Source organism: Alosa alosa, chromosome 10 (genome assembly GCF_017589495.1).
Source record: "Alosa alosa isolate M-15738 ecotype Scorff River chromosome 10, AALO_Geno_1.1, whole genome shotgun sequence".
Taxonomy (NCBI): domain Eukaryota; kingdom Metazoa; phylum Chordata; class Actinopteri; order Clupeiformes; family Clupeidae; genus Alosa; species Alosa alosa.
In genome coordinates, this window is record NC_063198.1 from 24,331,599 (window position 1) to 24,347,838 (window position 16,240).

Genomic DNA, 16,240 nt, shown 5'->3' on the forward strand with positions numbered 1-16,240 from the left:
CACACACACACTTTTGCTGTCTTTTATACTGTACACAGAAAGGCTACAGCTCCTCGTAAAGAAAGTTTGTACTGTATGTGCAATGTTTATTTACTTTAAGTCATTTAGGACCCGTATTGAGGTCCAAGCTCTTACAGTTTACAGCTTTGCCAATGCTTTATGAATATGTGCAACTTTGTTGAATGGAAGAAAATAAACGGTAATGCCTAGCATGTCTCAAACTGGAAGAGGGGTATGCTAAGGTTTGAGTCACGCCAAACACAGAATGGTAAGCTATGATATATTATTTTAGGGGTGAAGTTTGTCGATAAATGATACAGTATAGCCTACTATACCTTTATTTTGGGGAAATGACAACTGGTAGTGTACACATACAGTACTGAAAGCTTTGATTAAGCCTGATTGATGCATATTTATGTGGAGAGACAGTAGGCCGTGCTTGGCCCATGAAGCACTGAGCCAGGCAGCTGACGGCCGTCGGATGGACAGCCGTTCTGGACTTTTCCAGAACGTCCAGATTGCCAGTCCGCCCCTGCACACAGGCCCATAGAGTCACACTCAGGATTGGGCTTTCTCACAGATGCATACACACACACACACACACACACACATACCCCACACCACACAAGCCCATAGAGTCGCACTTAGGATTGGGTTTTCTTACAGATGCACACACACACAGGCACACACGCACACACATATCCACACTCACATGCCCAGAATAGTGATTAAGTTTTGAGTAGGAGAGCTGAGTTGGCACCTTGTGTGCTCTATGGGAGAGAGAGAGGAAGAGAGAGAGAGAGAGAGAGAGAGAGAGGGGGAGAGAGGCAGAGAGGAAAAGAGATAGAGTCCCGGAGGCAGAAGGATGAAGAAAGTGGAGGAAATCTTTGTTGAAGTCATGGAGAGAAAAAAGCTGCTTTGCAAATTTGACATGGAGACAGACACCTGCGCTCTTTGATTGATGCAGGCAGGCAGTGAGGCATGCATGTTGTTGGAACTTTCCGGAGGCCTCCGGTATTACCCAGAGTCTGGCTTTCAGGTGCAATAGAGGAGAGGACAGGAGGCCAAAAGAGAGAGAGACCCTTCTCCGGAGATGGACGCTGCCAAAGCTGGCAACGAGCATCCGCTGAGTCACAAGTGACAGAAACCCCCTGGTGGTCCTGGTGTGTGTGTGTGTGTGTGTGTGTGTGTGTGTTGTGTGTTGTGTGTGAGTGTATGAGACCCACATTTAGGTCATCAGAGGCCAGGTGGAGAGAGACAGAGAGATGAAGGAGTGGTGTGTGTGTGTGTGTGTGTGTGTGTGTGTGTTGGGGGTATTATCCGTGGCTTGTGTGCCTAAGAAACCACAAGTTTAATTATGCAGATGGAACTATTGGAGTGCTTCCTTCAATCCTTTTCCAGCAAGAGACACTATCGATCAACAGATAGAGATAGAGAGAGAGGAGAGGAGAGAAAGAAGAGAGAGATAGAGAGAGAGAGAGAGAGAGAGAGGTGGGGAGAGATGGAGGAAGTGAGGAAAAAAAGAACCTGGCCAAGAAAAGAAGAAATGAGCAGTGCCCTCAATGAACTTCCCCCCTAAGGGAAATCTAATCTTGTGAGTGTGAGTGTGTGTGTGTGTGAGTGTGAGTGTGTGAGTGTGTGTGTGTATGTGTGTGTGTGTGTGTGTGTGTGTGTGTGTGTGTGTGTGTGTGTGTGTGTGTGTGTGTGTGTGTGTGTGTGTGTGTGTGTGTGTGTGTGTGTGTGTGTGTGTGTGTGTGTGAGTGTGTGTGTGTATGTGTGTGTGTGTGTGGGTGCGTAATCATATATAGCTGTACAGTATGTGTTTATATCTTAATGTGTTGTTTGAAATGATTAAGTATGTGTATGTGTGTGTGTGTGTGTGTGTGTGTGTGTGTGTGTGTGTATGTGTGACTGTGGTAAAGATAAAGCAGTAGCCTTCAGCCCTGCTGGATGCTATTAGTCCTAATGAGGACAGACCATCTTGAGTGATTCATACTGAGTAATTGGCTTCATGTGTCTTGGACCCTAACTAGTTAGTGAATACACTCCCTTTATTCTGGTCCTCCTCTCTCACTATGGCAGCTGCATTCATGCTTAGCTGTTCATGATTTAATATATGAGAAGGATCAATAACCATGAAATATAACATAATAAGTTATATGAAATCATTTCAGTCCCAATCAGTATAACTCACTAATTTCAATGCATACGCACAGTACATTTGTGCTTGTGAGTGAAGATGGTGAATTGTGTGTGTGTGTGTGTGTGTGTGTGTGTGTGTGTGTGTGTGTGAGAGAGAGAGAGAGAGAGAGAGAGAGAGAGAGAGAGAGAGACTGAGTGAATACATCTTATGCACGAACAAGCATGTGTGCGGGCACGTGTATTTGTGTACATGCGTGAGTATTTTCCCTGAGTGCTCTGCATATGTCATAGTGGGCACTCGGAGTGGGATGGCCTGAAAAGGGCATGCTTATGTAAGCAGCATGATGCCCAGAGACCTGGAAGGAAGACACACTGGCACGTTCCAGTAGACACAGTAGCAGTGCATAGCCTGGGATGCGGACCTGGGCCCTCTGCTGGTGAAAACAGCTCACTGCACCACACAGAGATCAGCGGCTACACTTTAGAGATAATACGAGTCAAAGAAGAAACAGCATCAGAAATAAACCCGAAACCTTTAAACATTAAAAAGGCCACTTTGAACTTAAGTGCAAGCTGCAGAGGTGCTAATTCAACAATTCAGTTCAGTTGCAGGCTTTTGGTTTGAGGAATATGCGTTTACTCATTGAACCAACAAGCAACACATATTTATTGCTCAGTCTTACAGCTTAGGTGGCACTGGATTCCACATAACTAAAATCTTAAAATGGCTTCACAAGCTCTTGGAGTAATTAAGAAAGCAGTTAGCTGATTGGTTTGCTTAAAATTCCTATTTTCTGTCTAAGCTATATGAACTACCTCAGCAGTGACAGGAGGCAAATATAGTGTTCATTCCAAAAAGGGGTTTCCATCTACAAGGTACTTAAGATGCTGATGCTGTTTGTTTGTTTGTTTTGTCTGGTTTGTTTTCACTGTAGATGAGTATGTAGGAAATTGTAACGCTCTCTGCTCTGTCCACAGCCACACACTGCTCTCTGCTCTCTACTGTCCCACCTGCTTCTGCCCAGTGGTGTTTCCTTTCTGTTCTGACATTGTGTTCTCCATCCCTCTCTCTCTCTCTCTCTCTTACTCTATCTCTCTTCCCCTCTCTCTCTCTCTCTCTCTCTGTCTTTATGACCTGTTGTTTCTGCAATCATGGTCTGGTCCGCAGCTGTTGGATGCCAGGAGGACTAAGGTTTGTGGCTATGTTTGCATCCGCAGCTGAGGGTGCAGAACATAGAGTGCCACCCAGCGGTGTGTGTAGTGTGTTTTTTGGTCCTGATCTATCTGGTTTCTCCCCTGCCACGCTCCCTGTTATCCCAGTACTGGACCACTTTCCTCTGTGTTAAATATCTCCCAAATCCCCTCTACTAGGTCTGTAGAGCACTTTGTATCTCCAACTACTTTATACCCTCGGTATAGTTTTACAACACTAGACTGACTGATTTAGGTGTAGAGTCTAGAGTTGTATTTAAGTGCTAGAGTTGTATTTAATACTTACCTGTCACCATTTTCCCTTTTTGTTTGTCAGTGTATTCTCTTTATATTGTGGCCATTTTGTAATACTCTCCACTGGCCCTGATGTCAGTGCATAATTTCTTAGAGGTTAATCACCAAGCTTATTCCTGCACTGCGTTTCGAGTACATTTTTTGTAACATCATAGAAATGTGGTAGTGCTAAAGAGGGCGTCATGTGGCAGTTTAAACAGGAGGTCCCACCGCAGTACCCTCTGCTGGGAAGGAGAGGTAGTGCGGCCACAGGCAGGACTGAGGAGTTGATGATGCGCTCCACTTCCTGCAGAGCCTGAGGCTCGAGTCCATAACCAGGCTCTCAGCTGCTTCAGCCTCTCGTCCGCTCATACCCATCCCTTCCACACAGTCACCTCATCCTCTCATCCCTCTCTGCATCTCTCCATCTCTCCATCCTTCTCTCTATCTCTCTTTCTCCTTTGTGGTCAAAACCACTCACTGATTCACTGGACCAGCTTAACTGATCAACGATTAACACAATGTCTGGATCGTTTCTCTTGTCATATAGTTTGACTGTGTTTCACTACTGTCCAGGCAGCACCTGAACCCGAGGATGCTGAAGTGGAGAAAAAAACAGCTTCTGTCCTGTTCTTTCCCCTGTTTCCTGTGTTTGTGATTGTGATGTTGTAGCATGTTGATCATACGTCAAAACAGTTGAATTTGACATATGAAATTGTTTCTAAATACACTTTATTCAGAGGGAGAATGGACCCATTCACCAACCGTTCTTACGAAGAAATTTGTTCTTAAAACCCAGTCACGCATTTTTTACGAAGATTCTGATATTCAAAAATGTTTTCTTGTTCTTAGGTAAGAACAGAATCTACGAACACTCAAAAGCACTCTTACGCACATTTGAAAATTGACTTGTTTGTTCAAAATAAATGGTTATTGCATTTTCATCATTTCTGCAGGTGTAAGACAATATAATTTAAATGACAAGTATATATTTTTAATAAAAATATAATTATTTTTTAATAAAATAAATTCCACTATTTTACAAAGAATTCAGTTATTTTGAAATAAATGAACACAACAAATAACACCTTTCACTTTTTATACTACTAAATATAACAACTCATTTACTGTTCAATTCCTGCAGCAGTGCTTTTACTTCAAAGCATGTGTCATGTACGGTAATCAAATTGTCTTGCTCATGTAGTGTATAATATACGGTAGAATTAAAAGCTGGTGCCTCAGCTTCAATTTATGTGCACACAGCCCTGCAGTATTATGCCCTTTTATGGGGATTGAGAGGGCGTTTACCTATGCTAATTAAGAAAAAGCACGCCATTTCAATTTAAGAAGAAATTGGATTCAGCATGATAAGAACAAAAATGTGAATGATTCTGAGGTTTAAGAACACCTTTGTGAATCTGCTTAAGAGTTTTCGTGGGAAAATGTCTTAGGAAGATATTGGTGAATGAGGCCGAATGTTTATTGATCAGTTTAGGTAAATTCCGCATTAATTGAAATGGTAACACTTTACTTGACGGTTCATAACACATTCATAGCAGCTGTCATAAACGGCACATAAAGCATTCATGACTGTTTCATGAGACATGACTCAATATTCATACCAAACCTTTCATGAATGTGGAAGACAGAACGATGAGAACTTGTCAAAATAAAAGTCCAAAGTCGCAAAGTAGCATTGCCATTTTTGTTTTGTTCCAAACCTCTTACCTGATCACGTCACATCTGAGTCAATGGGCTACTCCAGTGCCAAAAAGACAGAACATGGTCAAGCAAATAATTTTTGCTTCATAAAAATGTAATTGTTTTATGATGTAACCTTTGCAGATGATTTCTCATCTTTTGCTAATGGGAATGTCCAACCGTTCCAGGTTACATAAACACGGGTCAATTTAGGCTAGTTTACCTCCAAGTGTTAAACTCAGTGATTACGATTACGAACTTGTATAGTAAAGTGACATTCAGTGTAGACATCATAAGATATTCATGAAATATTTAGGCTGAAGAGATTAAATTAATGGTATCCAGGTTACACAAACACAATGTTGGACTTTTATTTTGACAAGTTGTTGTCATTCTGTCTTCCACATTCATGAAAGGTTTGGTATGAATGTTGAGTCATGTCTCATGAAACAGTCATGAATGCTTTATGTGCAGTTTATGACAGCTGCTATGAATGTGTTATGAACTCACCCGTCAAGTAAAGTGTTACCATTGAAATCATGTTTATTAATAATATGCATGTGACTATATAGCATTATAATACAAGCAGCTGGAAGACTACTGTTTCTCTAGTGGCTTCCACAGAAAACAAGTATACAATTGGTAGTTGATACCAATTTAGTCACAGTTGAATATTTTCTTATCATCTTTGTCTGGTTCAAACACAAGAGCTAGACCTTGTGTGTGGTTTGCTTAAAAAATGATGTACCACTATGATACTGACACATTTGGTCATTGTGTGGACTATCAGACAATCTAGTGCATATTTCTTTGGAATAGGTGCAGTGCAGTAGCCATTGCACTGCACTGATTCAACTCATTCAGTGAGAGTGTTTAGTGTTTGTAGGGTGCAGCATGTGTGTGGATTTTAGACTTTGATTCCTCTCCCTGGCATGCCTAGGAACCAAAGGATGTAAATACCACATACTAGCTGAGTGTACATGTTAACTATCTAAATGATGTTCTTCTCTCTGCTAACTCTGTTTGTGTATCTGTCGGCCTCTGTCTTCCTCCTTTCGTCATTCCATCCCTCTTTTTTCTTCTCTCTCTTCTCCTTTCCTCCCTCTTCTCTTCAATTCAGCACCTGCAGCTGACCATACAGGCCTTGCAGGACGAGTTGCGTACTCAGAGGGACCTCAACCAGCTGCTGCAGCAGGAGAACAGCGGGCGCATGGGCGGCAACGACCACTTCACCACCATCGAGCTGACCGAGGAGAACTTCCGGCGGCTGCAGGCCGAGCATGACCGGCAGGCCAAAGAGCTCTTCCTGCTGCGCAAGACGCTGGAGGAGATGGAGCTGCGCATCGAGACGCAGAAGCAGACGCTGGGCGCGCGCGACGAGTCCATCAAGAAGCTGCTGGAGATGCTGCAGAGCAAGGGCCTGGCGCCGGGCGGCCGCGCCTCCGAGGAGGAAGAGCAGGAACGGGCGCGGCGCATCGCCGAGGCCGAGGCCCAGCTCAGCCACCTGGAGGTCATCCTGGACCAGAAGGAGAAGGAGAACATCCACTTGAGAGAGGTCAGTCCCAAGAGAGAGAGAAAAGCAGAAAGAGACGACCTCCCCCTGACTACCATTTCTGTAAAGGGGTTGTGGAGTTACCGCATCAATGTGGCAAAGATTTTGGATAGAGGACCAGTAGCGCAGCCCTAAGAAGTCACAAAGGAAGAGACAACCTGTACGCACACACACACACACACACACACTCAAAAACACACACACACACACACACACTCTCAAACACGCGCACGCACACACACACACACACACTCAAACACGCGCACGCACACACACACACACACACACTCTCAAACACGCGCACGCGCACACACACACACACACACACACTCTCAAACACACACACACACACACACTCTCAAACACGCGCACGCACGCACACACACACACACACTCTCAAACACGCGCACGCACACACACACACACACACACACACTCTCAAACACGCGCAACACACACACACACACTCTCAAACACGCGCACGCACACACACACACACACTCTCAAACACGCGCCACACACACACACTCTCAAACCACTCTCAAACACGCACACACACACACACACACACTCTCAAACACGCGCACGCACACACACACACACACTCATATACACACACACACTGTAATAAACTGGCAATATGTACAGAGCCGTTTGGGAGATATTAGATTGACACAATGATTAAAGTTGAAAATATACCTGAAATTATTAAATAACCCCTAATTAATTGCTTTTGAAAATGGGAGACCATTCCAAGAGTCTGATCTGTGGGATAGAGAGGTCGGGGGATGATAATAGTCAGGGTAATGGAGATACACAGACAAATGTGAAGTTACGTCTGAACTTGCAGGAGCTTCATCGGAGGAACCAGCTCCACCAGGACCCCAGCAAAACGAAAGCCCTGCAGACCATCATCGAGATGAAGGTGAGACCGCAATCTCAACTGCAAAGCTGGTACAATGACTGGAGAATGACATGAGATATGGTACTGCCGCAATCAGAAAAACAGCAACTTTGGCTTTCATCCATTATAGTGAATTATCACTGAATTAGACTTTCATTCTTACTTAAACGGGTTACAATCTAATCTTAGATAATGCTCAAATAATATGAAGGTAAAATGTGATATAACGCAGAGAAAACCCTGTGGCCAGAGAAGTTCAGCAGAAGCCCTTTTCCCCTCATCAGCCAGCAGCAGTGTGGCTTCTCTGAGCTTCTGGAGGCAGCACAGCCCTTACATCGCTGTCTAAAAATAAGATATGACCTCATCCCTCTCTCTCCTCTCTCTCATCCTCCTTTCTTCTTCTCTGTCTCTCTATCTGTGTTTCGTTTATAGATGTGCACATGCACACACACACACACACACACTCACACATGCATCCACACAAGTGCACACACACCCACACCCACACACATACACACACACATACTCACAAACACACCTCCTAGTCTCATGTGATTGGTGCTTCCGTGCAATACCCAGAGTCCCTGGCTGTAAACACATGACCCAGGGGAGCCTCAACAGCCTTGTTAATTCAGCGTCTGCTGTTGATCATTTGTCTCCATGTTTCCTCTGAAGAAAGAAAAACAGATCAGAGAGAAAAAAGAAAGAGAGAGAGAGGGAGAGGGAGAACTTCAGCTTCCCTACTGGTCTGTGCTCACTCTGACAGCAGCTAACTTTCCTCTCATCCTCTCCCCCGTCCATCGATCCATCTCCATGGCGATGATCAGGTGTGCTCACCACTCATTTACGCTTGGTGAGCGGGGAGCTAGCACAGCCCTGGGAATTCTCTAGGTGCAGGTTGTTTGTCTCTCTGTGTGTGTGTGTGTGTGTGTGGATGTGTGTGTGTGTGTGTGTGTGTGTGTGTGTGTGTGTGTGTGTGCGCGTGCGAGAAAGAGGGCGATGGTCGGGAAAGTGAAGAGACGAGCAGGAAGAGAGAGTTTTAGAGGCATCTAGAAAAGAAGCGGGATGTGCAGTGCTGCACAGTGACGTGCAGTTTCCCACCATCACTCAGGTATAGCGAGATGCTCCTGTCACTCTTCCTCTTTCGACATCATCCGTGTATACGTGTTCGATGCTAAAAGCTAACTGCTAAGACTTGTGCTACTAACTGCTAAGACTTGCACTACTATTGCTTTTGAGATTCAGGATATGTTCGCACATTAGAATGCTACAGCTGGTCATGGAGAATCAGTAATCTGTATGGTCAATTTATGAAAGTACAATACTTCAGTTTTCAGAAGTGTGGACTGCATTGCAATAACCATGCAATCTTAGTAGGCACAATTATGTCATAGTTTTAAAGCTTTATGAAATTAAAATTGTTATTGACATGGCAATGCAAATACTTTTTGCAGTGTATTTTAAATGGGTCAAGAAACACATAAAAGAGCATGTATGGGACTGCAGTGGCTCTTCTCTGCAGTTGTCTCCCTCTCTCTCCATCTCTCTCTCTTCCTCCAGCTCCCACTTAGTGCTCCCACTAGTTCTGTTCATCTTCTGTAGTGGTCTGGCTTTTTCCCCGTCAGAGCCCTTGATAGCCGCCCGAGCCCCGGTCAGGGCTGGTCCCTGAAGTTCATGAGCAGATAGATGGCGAGTGAGTGCGATAGATGGAGAGTTGAAGGAAGGGGTGGTTCTCTCTCTCTCTCTCTCTCTCTCTCCTCTCTCTCTCTCTCTCTCTCTCTCTCTCTCTGGGCTCTGCATCTCTGGGAGATGGAGCATGGCTAATCTCAAAGACGGGCTATTATTTATTTAAAAAGCTGTGAAGTCAACGCTGCTCTCACAGTTGCAGTCCAGAGAGCAGAGGGAAGCTTTGCGCTCACTTTGTTTGTGGGGTTTTTGTTTCTCCCCGGTTCCCGGTTCCCGGTTCCCACTTTGCTTCCCGCTTCCCTCTTCCTCTACTTTGCTGCGGTTGATCTCTAGTGCCAGGGCTGGATGTGTGCGCAATTCTTCCAAATGGTGATTAGCCAAATAATCCTTTCGGAGTGGAGAAAAGAGAGGATTTATTTTGTTTTTCGCCATAAAATGCTGCAGTTTCTCTCTCTCTCTCTCTCTTCTTTTGTTTAGCCCTCTCATCTGCAAGATGAAACTCCTCTTGACTACTTCAAATGCTTTCTCTCATCTCTTTTCTCTACCTCTCTCTCACACACTGTCTGTCTGTACTTCTCTCTCTCTCTCTCTCTCTCTCTCTCTCTCTCTCTCTCTCTCTCTCTCTCTCGCAGGTGTCTTATGTAAGATGATTTGAATTCTGCTCGCCCACCATTGCAGGAGTATTTTCTTGTGTGCCGTGTGTTTAGAAATGGTTGCTCTGCTCTGCTCTCCTCTGGCTTCGAGCAGGACACCAAAATCGCGTCCCTGGAGCGCAACATTCGCGACCTGGAGGACGAAATTCAGATGCTGAAGGCCAACGGCTTGCTGAACACCGAAGACCGCGAGGAGGAGATCAAACAGATGGAGGTGTACAAGAACCACTCCAAGTTCATGAAGACCAAGGTACTCCTGCCACTCATGCCACAGCACTTTAGCACTCATACTCACTGACAGCATGGTATCAGAATCACTAGGGAAAGCCCAGCAGTAATAGTATCACCTCAGATATTGTGCATGCTGAAATCTCCATTGCGGAGCCATGAAACTGTCAACGCTAGTATGAGATCTGCATCTATTAGCGAGGAGATGAGTTGGCAGCTGTCACGCTGGCATGCTAGAGCAACATGTGTCTGTGTTTGTCAACATAGAAGAGGGCATGCTGTACTGTAGACTGGGAAGGTTCACCTCAGGTCTTCATAAATAGCGCCAAACAAACAGCAGTGAAAGCAGAGCTTAATCTCAAGCGCTCTTGTCTTTAGTTTTGAGATATCTACTGGCAGCCTTGTGCATGGATTTTGACATGGTACAGTTTGTGAGTTTCCTGCACATACAGCCGAAAGTGTGTTTCCCACAGCATGGCTTATTTTTAGACAGCACAGCCCAAGCCTCTTCTCAGCTTTTACTTCTTGTGTATCTGTGTGTGTCAGGTTGGAGGCTTTTTAGCCTGCTGTAATCGTATCATGGCTTACAGCTATGTGTATTCCACGTTTGGAGTTGTCCCCATTTCGCTGCTAGTTCCCTCCTCAGCTGCAGCTGTAATTCAGTCGGTTTTACTTTGTGTCATGACAACATTGTTTGCACCTGTGTGTGTGTATGTGTGTGTGTGTGTGTGTGTGTGTGTGTATGCTTTTTTACTTTGTATCATGACAACATTGTTTGCACCTGTGTGTGTGTGTGTGTGTGTGTGTGTGTGTGTGTGTGTGTGTGTGTGTGTGCTTTTTCATTTTGTGTCATGACAACATTGTTTGCACCTGTTAGAAAGAGTTGATTGATTTGGATAGGTCTTGTTAAGGAAGTGATGGATGTCTATGTGTATATGAGACAGTGAAAGTGGTGTATGTGTTTATGCGTGAACATGTTAGTGTGATTATGTGTGTGTGTGTGTGTGTGTGTATGTGTGTGTGTGTGTGTGTGTGTGTGTGTGTGTGTGTGTGACTGTGTCTCTGTGTGTGTGTGTGACTGTGTCTGTGTGTGTGTACAGTAAGTAGCGTTGCTGTTAACAGGCAGCATGCGAGGGGCATCGGGGAGGATTGTTGTGTTATTTTTAGCTGCTCTTTCATCCATCATAGATAAAGGTGATGTATAATAGATGATGAATGCAGGGGCCCGGTAGAGAGCTTTAGCATCAGTGGCATAGCTCAGCTCAGCTGGGCCTGTCACCCAACATGGAGGAGGCGCTCTCGCCCTCATAGTCTCTTACGCACGCACCGAGAGATGACGTATATGCTAGACATGCTCCCCTGCTTACATGACATGCAAACACACATTGCACACATTACACACCCACCACCATGCATTCAAATTACGATACAAACCATTGTTGCAAATGCTACTAGGTAGGTTTCACTAGCACACATGCTATGCAAATGAACTCCATAATGTGCTAGCATGTTGTGACTCATGTGTTTCATTCTGTGCCCCCGTCATTCTGCAGATTGACCAGCTGAAGCAGGAGCTCTCAAAGAAAGAGTCGGAGCTGCTGGCCCTACAGACCAAGCTGGAGACTCTGAACAACCAGAACTCGGACTGCAAGCAGCACATTGAAGTGCTCAAAGAGTCCCTCACTGCCAAGGAGCAGCGTGCTGCCATCCTCCAGACTGAGGTCTTTCCTCCCTTTCTTTGTTGTTTTTTTTGGTTTTATTTATTAAGGACCATGTACAATTTTAAACATAAATGTTGCCATTTGATAAATTGTACCAGAGTTAGCCACAGACTAATTTACATCTACAGTCCCCTGGCAGGGCACAATAGCAAAAAAAAAAACATACATTAAAAATGCTTAAAATATGATCTTCTTTAGAGGCTCAGGAAAACTTGGCAAACTACTGCACAGGAAATAAGTAGTGACAGTGTAAGTTGTATGCGTTCCAAAGTGATAAAGCAGTATTCATTTAGGAGATATGCTTTTTAGGAATTGAACAGCTGATTGGCCTACCTCTCAGGAACTCCTGTCTTGCAGACTTGCAGAATGAGGATATTACGGGGAGTGCTGAGAACTGTGCCAACTCCTCTTGACTTTATCTGTTACTTTGAAAGTATCATTTGTTTGCTGAACTTTCTCAGCCATTTGTGGAACAGGACACTGATACTGTATATTGATTCTTACGGGCGTTCTTCTAGAGTTAGCTTATAGTTGATAAACTGTGTAAATAGGAATAACAAAGGTAATTAGGTGATATGTAAGTAGGTTTAGAGGGTAAATGCTTTGATAAAGTAAATGCATGACTTTACATTTCTAGCTTGAATTCAAGAGTCCAACTTCATCTTTTCCGTCACTTTGATTTTCTACAACCAAATGTACACACTAAACCTTTATGAAATGAAGCTCTAGTTCTCCATTTTGAACTGGTAGCGTTTCCTGTGTCATTGAGCCAGGAGGTCACACACAGGAACACGTAAAAAGACAAAAGATGTTGCCAAACTGAGTGACCACTGTAAATGTGTGCTGCCCTGCAGGTTGATGCCCTGCGACTGCGTCTGGAGGAGAAGGAGTCCTTCCTCAACAAGAAGACCAAGCAGCTGCAGGACCTGACTGAGGAGAAGGGCACTCTGGCCGGCGAGATTCGAGACATGAAGGACATGCTGGAGGTCAAGGAGAGGAAGATCAATGTCCTCCAGAAGAAGGTGAGTGAGGCTTGCTGAGAGAGAGAGAGAGAGGAGTGAGAGAGAGAGAGAGAGAGAGAGAGAGAGAGAGAGAGAGAAACGTCTTCCAGAAGAAGGTGAGTGAGGCCTGCTGAAGGAGAGAGAGCGGAGGGGCAGAGAGAGAGAGAGAGAGAGAGAGAGAAACGTCCTCCAGAAGAAGATGAGGCCTACTGGGGGAGAGACAGAGAAAGAGGAAGAGATAGAGAGATAGAGGGGGGAAAGAAAAGGGAGATGGAGAAGAGGGCTGGCTCTGCCGCACCTTTGATGGGTTTGTCTGCCCCTGGGGTATATCACCTTTAAGTCCACACAGAGCTGAGAGGGGAAGTATTAGATTCATGCAACCAGTTTTGATCTGTGCAGCACTTTACGGTGAGAACCAGCGGGCAGGAAGCAGTGGGCTGCTCACCCAGAGGTGAAGGGGGACAGCGAGGCCACTGAGCTGAAATCTGGATAGTGATGCAGAAAGAGCCTGTTCTATATATAGAGGCGGAAGAGCTCCCCTTTTCCCCTCTGTCACCTCTCGGTCACCTCTCCCCTGTCTGCACTTTGGGTCCCTACAGCCGCCATCGCAGGAAATCTTTTTCATGACATTTTATGATTTAAAATACATGGGACAATGTGAATCTTGACCTCTTTGCCTCAGTAAGTTCCGGATTCTTCTACAGCCCGAAATGTACAGACATGATGCGTCATTCTAAAAGCCCTCCAAAAAATTCAGTTACTTCAGGTGTTATTTTAGTCTTTGTTGCTATGATGCCTCCCTAGTTTCTTCACCTTTGATGTATTTTCTTTTTGTCCTGCTTCTCTGTCATGTACACACACACACTCTCTCTTTACACACACACACACACACACACACACACACACACACACACACACACACACACACACACACATACACACACACACACACACACACACACTCTTACAGATTGAGAATCTCCAGGAGCAGCTGCGGGATAAGGACAAGCAGCTAGGGAACCTGAAAGACCGAGTGAAGTCTCTGCAGACTGACTCCAGCAACACGGACACTGCTCTGGCCACCCTGGAGGAGGCGCTCTCCGAAAAGGTCTTCTGAAAACGACGCTCAGTAGCACTATCAGACGACTCAAGGATTCGTGGATTTTTATTTGTCACATGCGTAGACAGTATTGTAAAATATGTAGTGAAATGGCATTAGGTGCTCAACCTCTTCCTGTGCAGTGGTGTCCTGAGGGACCACCAACTATATACAAAGACAAAGAAAGATTAAGAAGATTTAATTAAGAGTGAGAGAGCGGTGGAGTGTGTGTAGTGTATGTAAGTGCAGTTTGTCAAATTCATGTAGTGTAGTTTAAAAAAGGTTTGTTTGTGGTTAGGATCCAGATGGCCTGAGGATAGAAAGTCCTCTTCAGTCATTTTTGGGTTGGTTTGGATACAAAATGGGAAAAAATATAAAAATATAATTTCATCTTTTTTTATGACATCATTCAAAATGAGAATGATACAATTTACAAGAAAGCTAAAGTTTTATGAAGCCTGAGTGAGTCTGAGTGACTAATTAGAGGGAAATAGGTGAGATATAGTAATGTACACAGATGCTACAGAGGGGGCATATTAGGGCACACTTCAGTAACTTTTGGCCAACTACATTTCACAAAGTTATTCTTGGGTATAGTTTCTCTGTATTTGTTACCAGGAATACCTTGTGTTTGAAAGTATGGTGTCAAGTGGCTTTGAAATGTATTTATGTTATATGAGGATGTATCCCATATTATGATAGACAACAGTATGAGTTGTTGACTTTATAAGATATAGATTAGTTACAACAGAACCTCTCTGCTCTAATGAAATGGGCAGATGTGAATGTCAAGTGCCATGTATACACTATTTACATCCCACTTGTCTCTCCCAGGAGCGCATAATTGAGAGGCTTAAGGATCAGAGAGAGAGGGAGGATCGTGAGCGCCTGGAGGAGGTGGAGGCCTACAAAAAAGAGAACAAGGACCTCAAGGAGAAGGTCGGCACCTTGCAATTGGAGTTAACTGATAAAGAGGTGAGATCATACTGCATGTTTCTTCTTTAGATTGTACAAATGTTGAGTCTGGTTTCAGCCATGGCAAACGGGGTGTTAGATTTTGTATATGTAATGTAATGTATATGTGCTAGGAATCTATTGCTTCTGTACCCTTACAAAAATAAACTACTATTGAAATCTTCTCTTGTAAGGGTAAGAGTAACTTGTGTGTTTAATCTGTGTTCTCCAGTCCAGTCTGATTGACCTGAAGGAGCATGCCTCCTCACTGGCCTCCTCAGGACTTAAGAAGGACTCCAAACTGAAGTCCCTGGAGATCGCCATCGAGCAGAAGAAGGAGGAGTGCAGTAAGTTGGAAACACAGTTGCAGAAGGTATGTCCTCCTTGTATTTGTATCTGAGGTTTGTGTGTGTGTGTGTGTGTGTGTGAGCATGTGCGTGTGTATTATACTTTATTGATTTTGTTACAGGTATGGCAAATTAATAAGACCTCTTATTGACCTTCAAAAACAAAGATTTGCAAAACCTAGAATTAGGTGTGATTACACATTAGATAGGAATAGGCTCTAACTAACATGCATGCGTGCTTGTTGTCCTGTCTCCAAATTGTTACATTTTCAGTAACATGTTAGCACTGTTGTGAGGATACTTCATGGCACCCCGAGTGATATTTCCCCTCTGGATTTCTTGGCTACGGCATTGGGTATACTTCTCATATTGGGTTACATAAGCAATTTGCAATGGCTTGTAAACTGTGTTTTCAAATGAGGATTAGAATTGCAAAATGGCTTAACACCCACTTGTGGACAAATTATGTTAATTCAGAACAAATATCAGAGGATGTATGAAAAAAAAACAAGTCTCAGCACCACAAACGTAGCTATTACTCTGACTGAAAAATTATTTCACAGTTCATCTGGTCAAGTGTATAATAAGCAAGCTGTCATAAACCAGAGATCCACCTGAGTTTTATGCCTATCCACAGCATTTCATAGATGGAATGTTTACATAAAAAAATCCCAAACTCTTCTAAAAATACCTCACTGCAGAGTACAGCATTTCATCTTTAACCACCATGTTACCTGAATTATGCCTCTCATTGAATATCCCATTTG

At 44.1% G+C, this 16,240-nt stretch overlaps 1 protein-coding gene across 1 annotated transcript in view; it reads left to right on the forward strand.

Moving 5' to 3' along the window:
- erc2 (ELKS/RAB6-interacting/CAST family member 2) overlaps positions 1-16,240 on the forward strand; it is a 51,185-nt gene that overhangs the window by 15,773 nt on the left and 19,172 nt on the right. The window contains exons 4-11 of the mRNA XM_048254522.1: positions 6,449-6,883; positions 7,731-7,805; positions 10,218-10,373; positions 11,905-12,072; positions 12,927-13,094; positions 14,044-14,181; positions 15,007-15,147; positions 15,359-15,499. Of these exons, the coding sequence (XP_048110479.1) occupies positions 6,449-6,883; positions 7,731-7,805; positions 10,218-10,373; positions 11,905-12,072; positions 12,927-13,094; positions 14,044-14,181; positions 15,007-15,147; positions 15,359-15,499 (1,422 nt within the window). The remainder of the gene's footprint in view (positions 1-6,448; positions 6,884-7,730; positions 7,806-10,217; positions 10,374-11,904; positions 12,073-12,926; positions 13,095-14,043; positions 14,182-15,006; positions 15,148-15,358; positions 15,500-16,240) is intronic.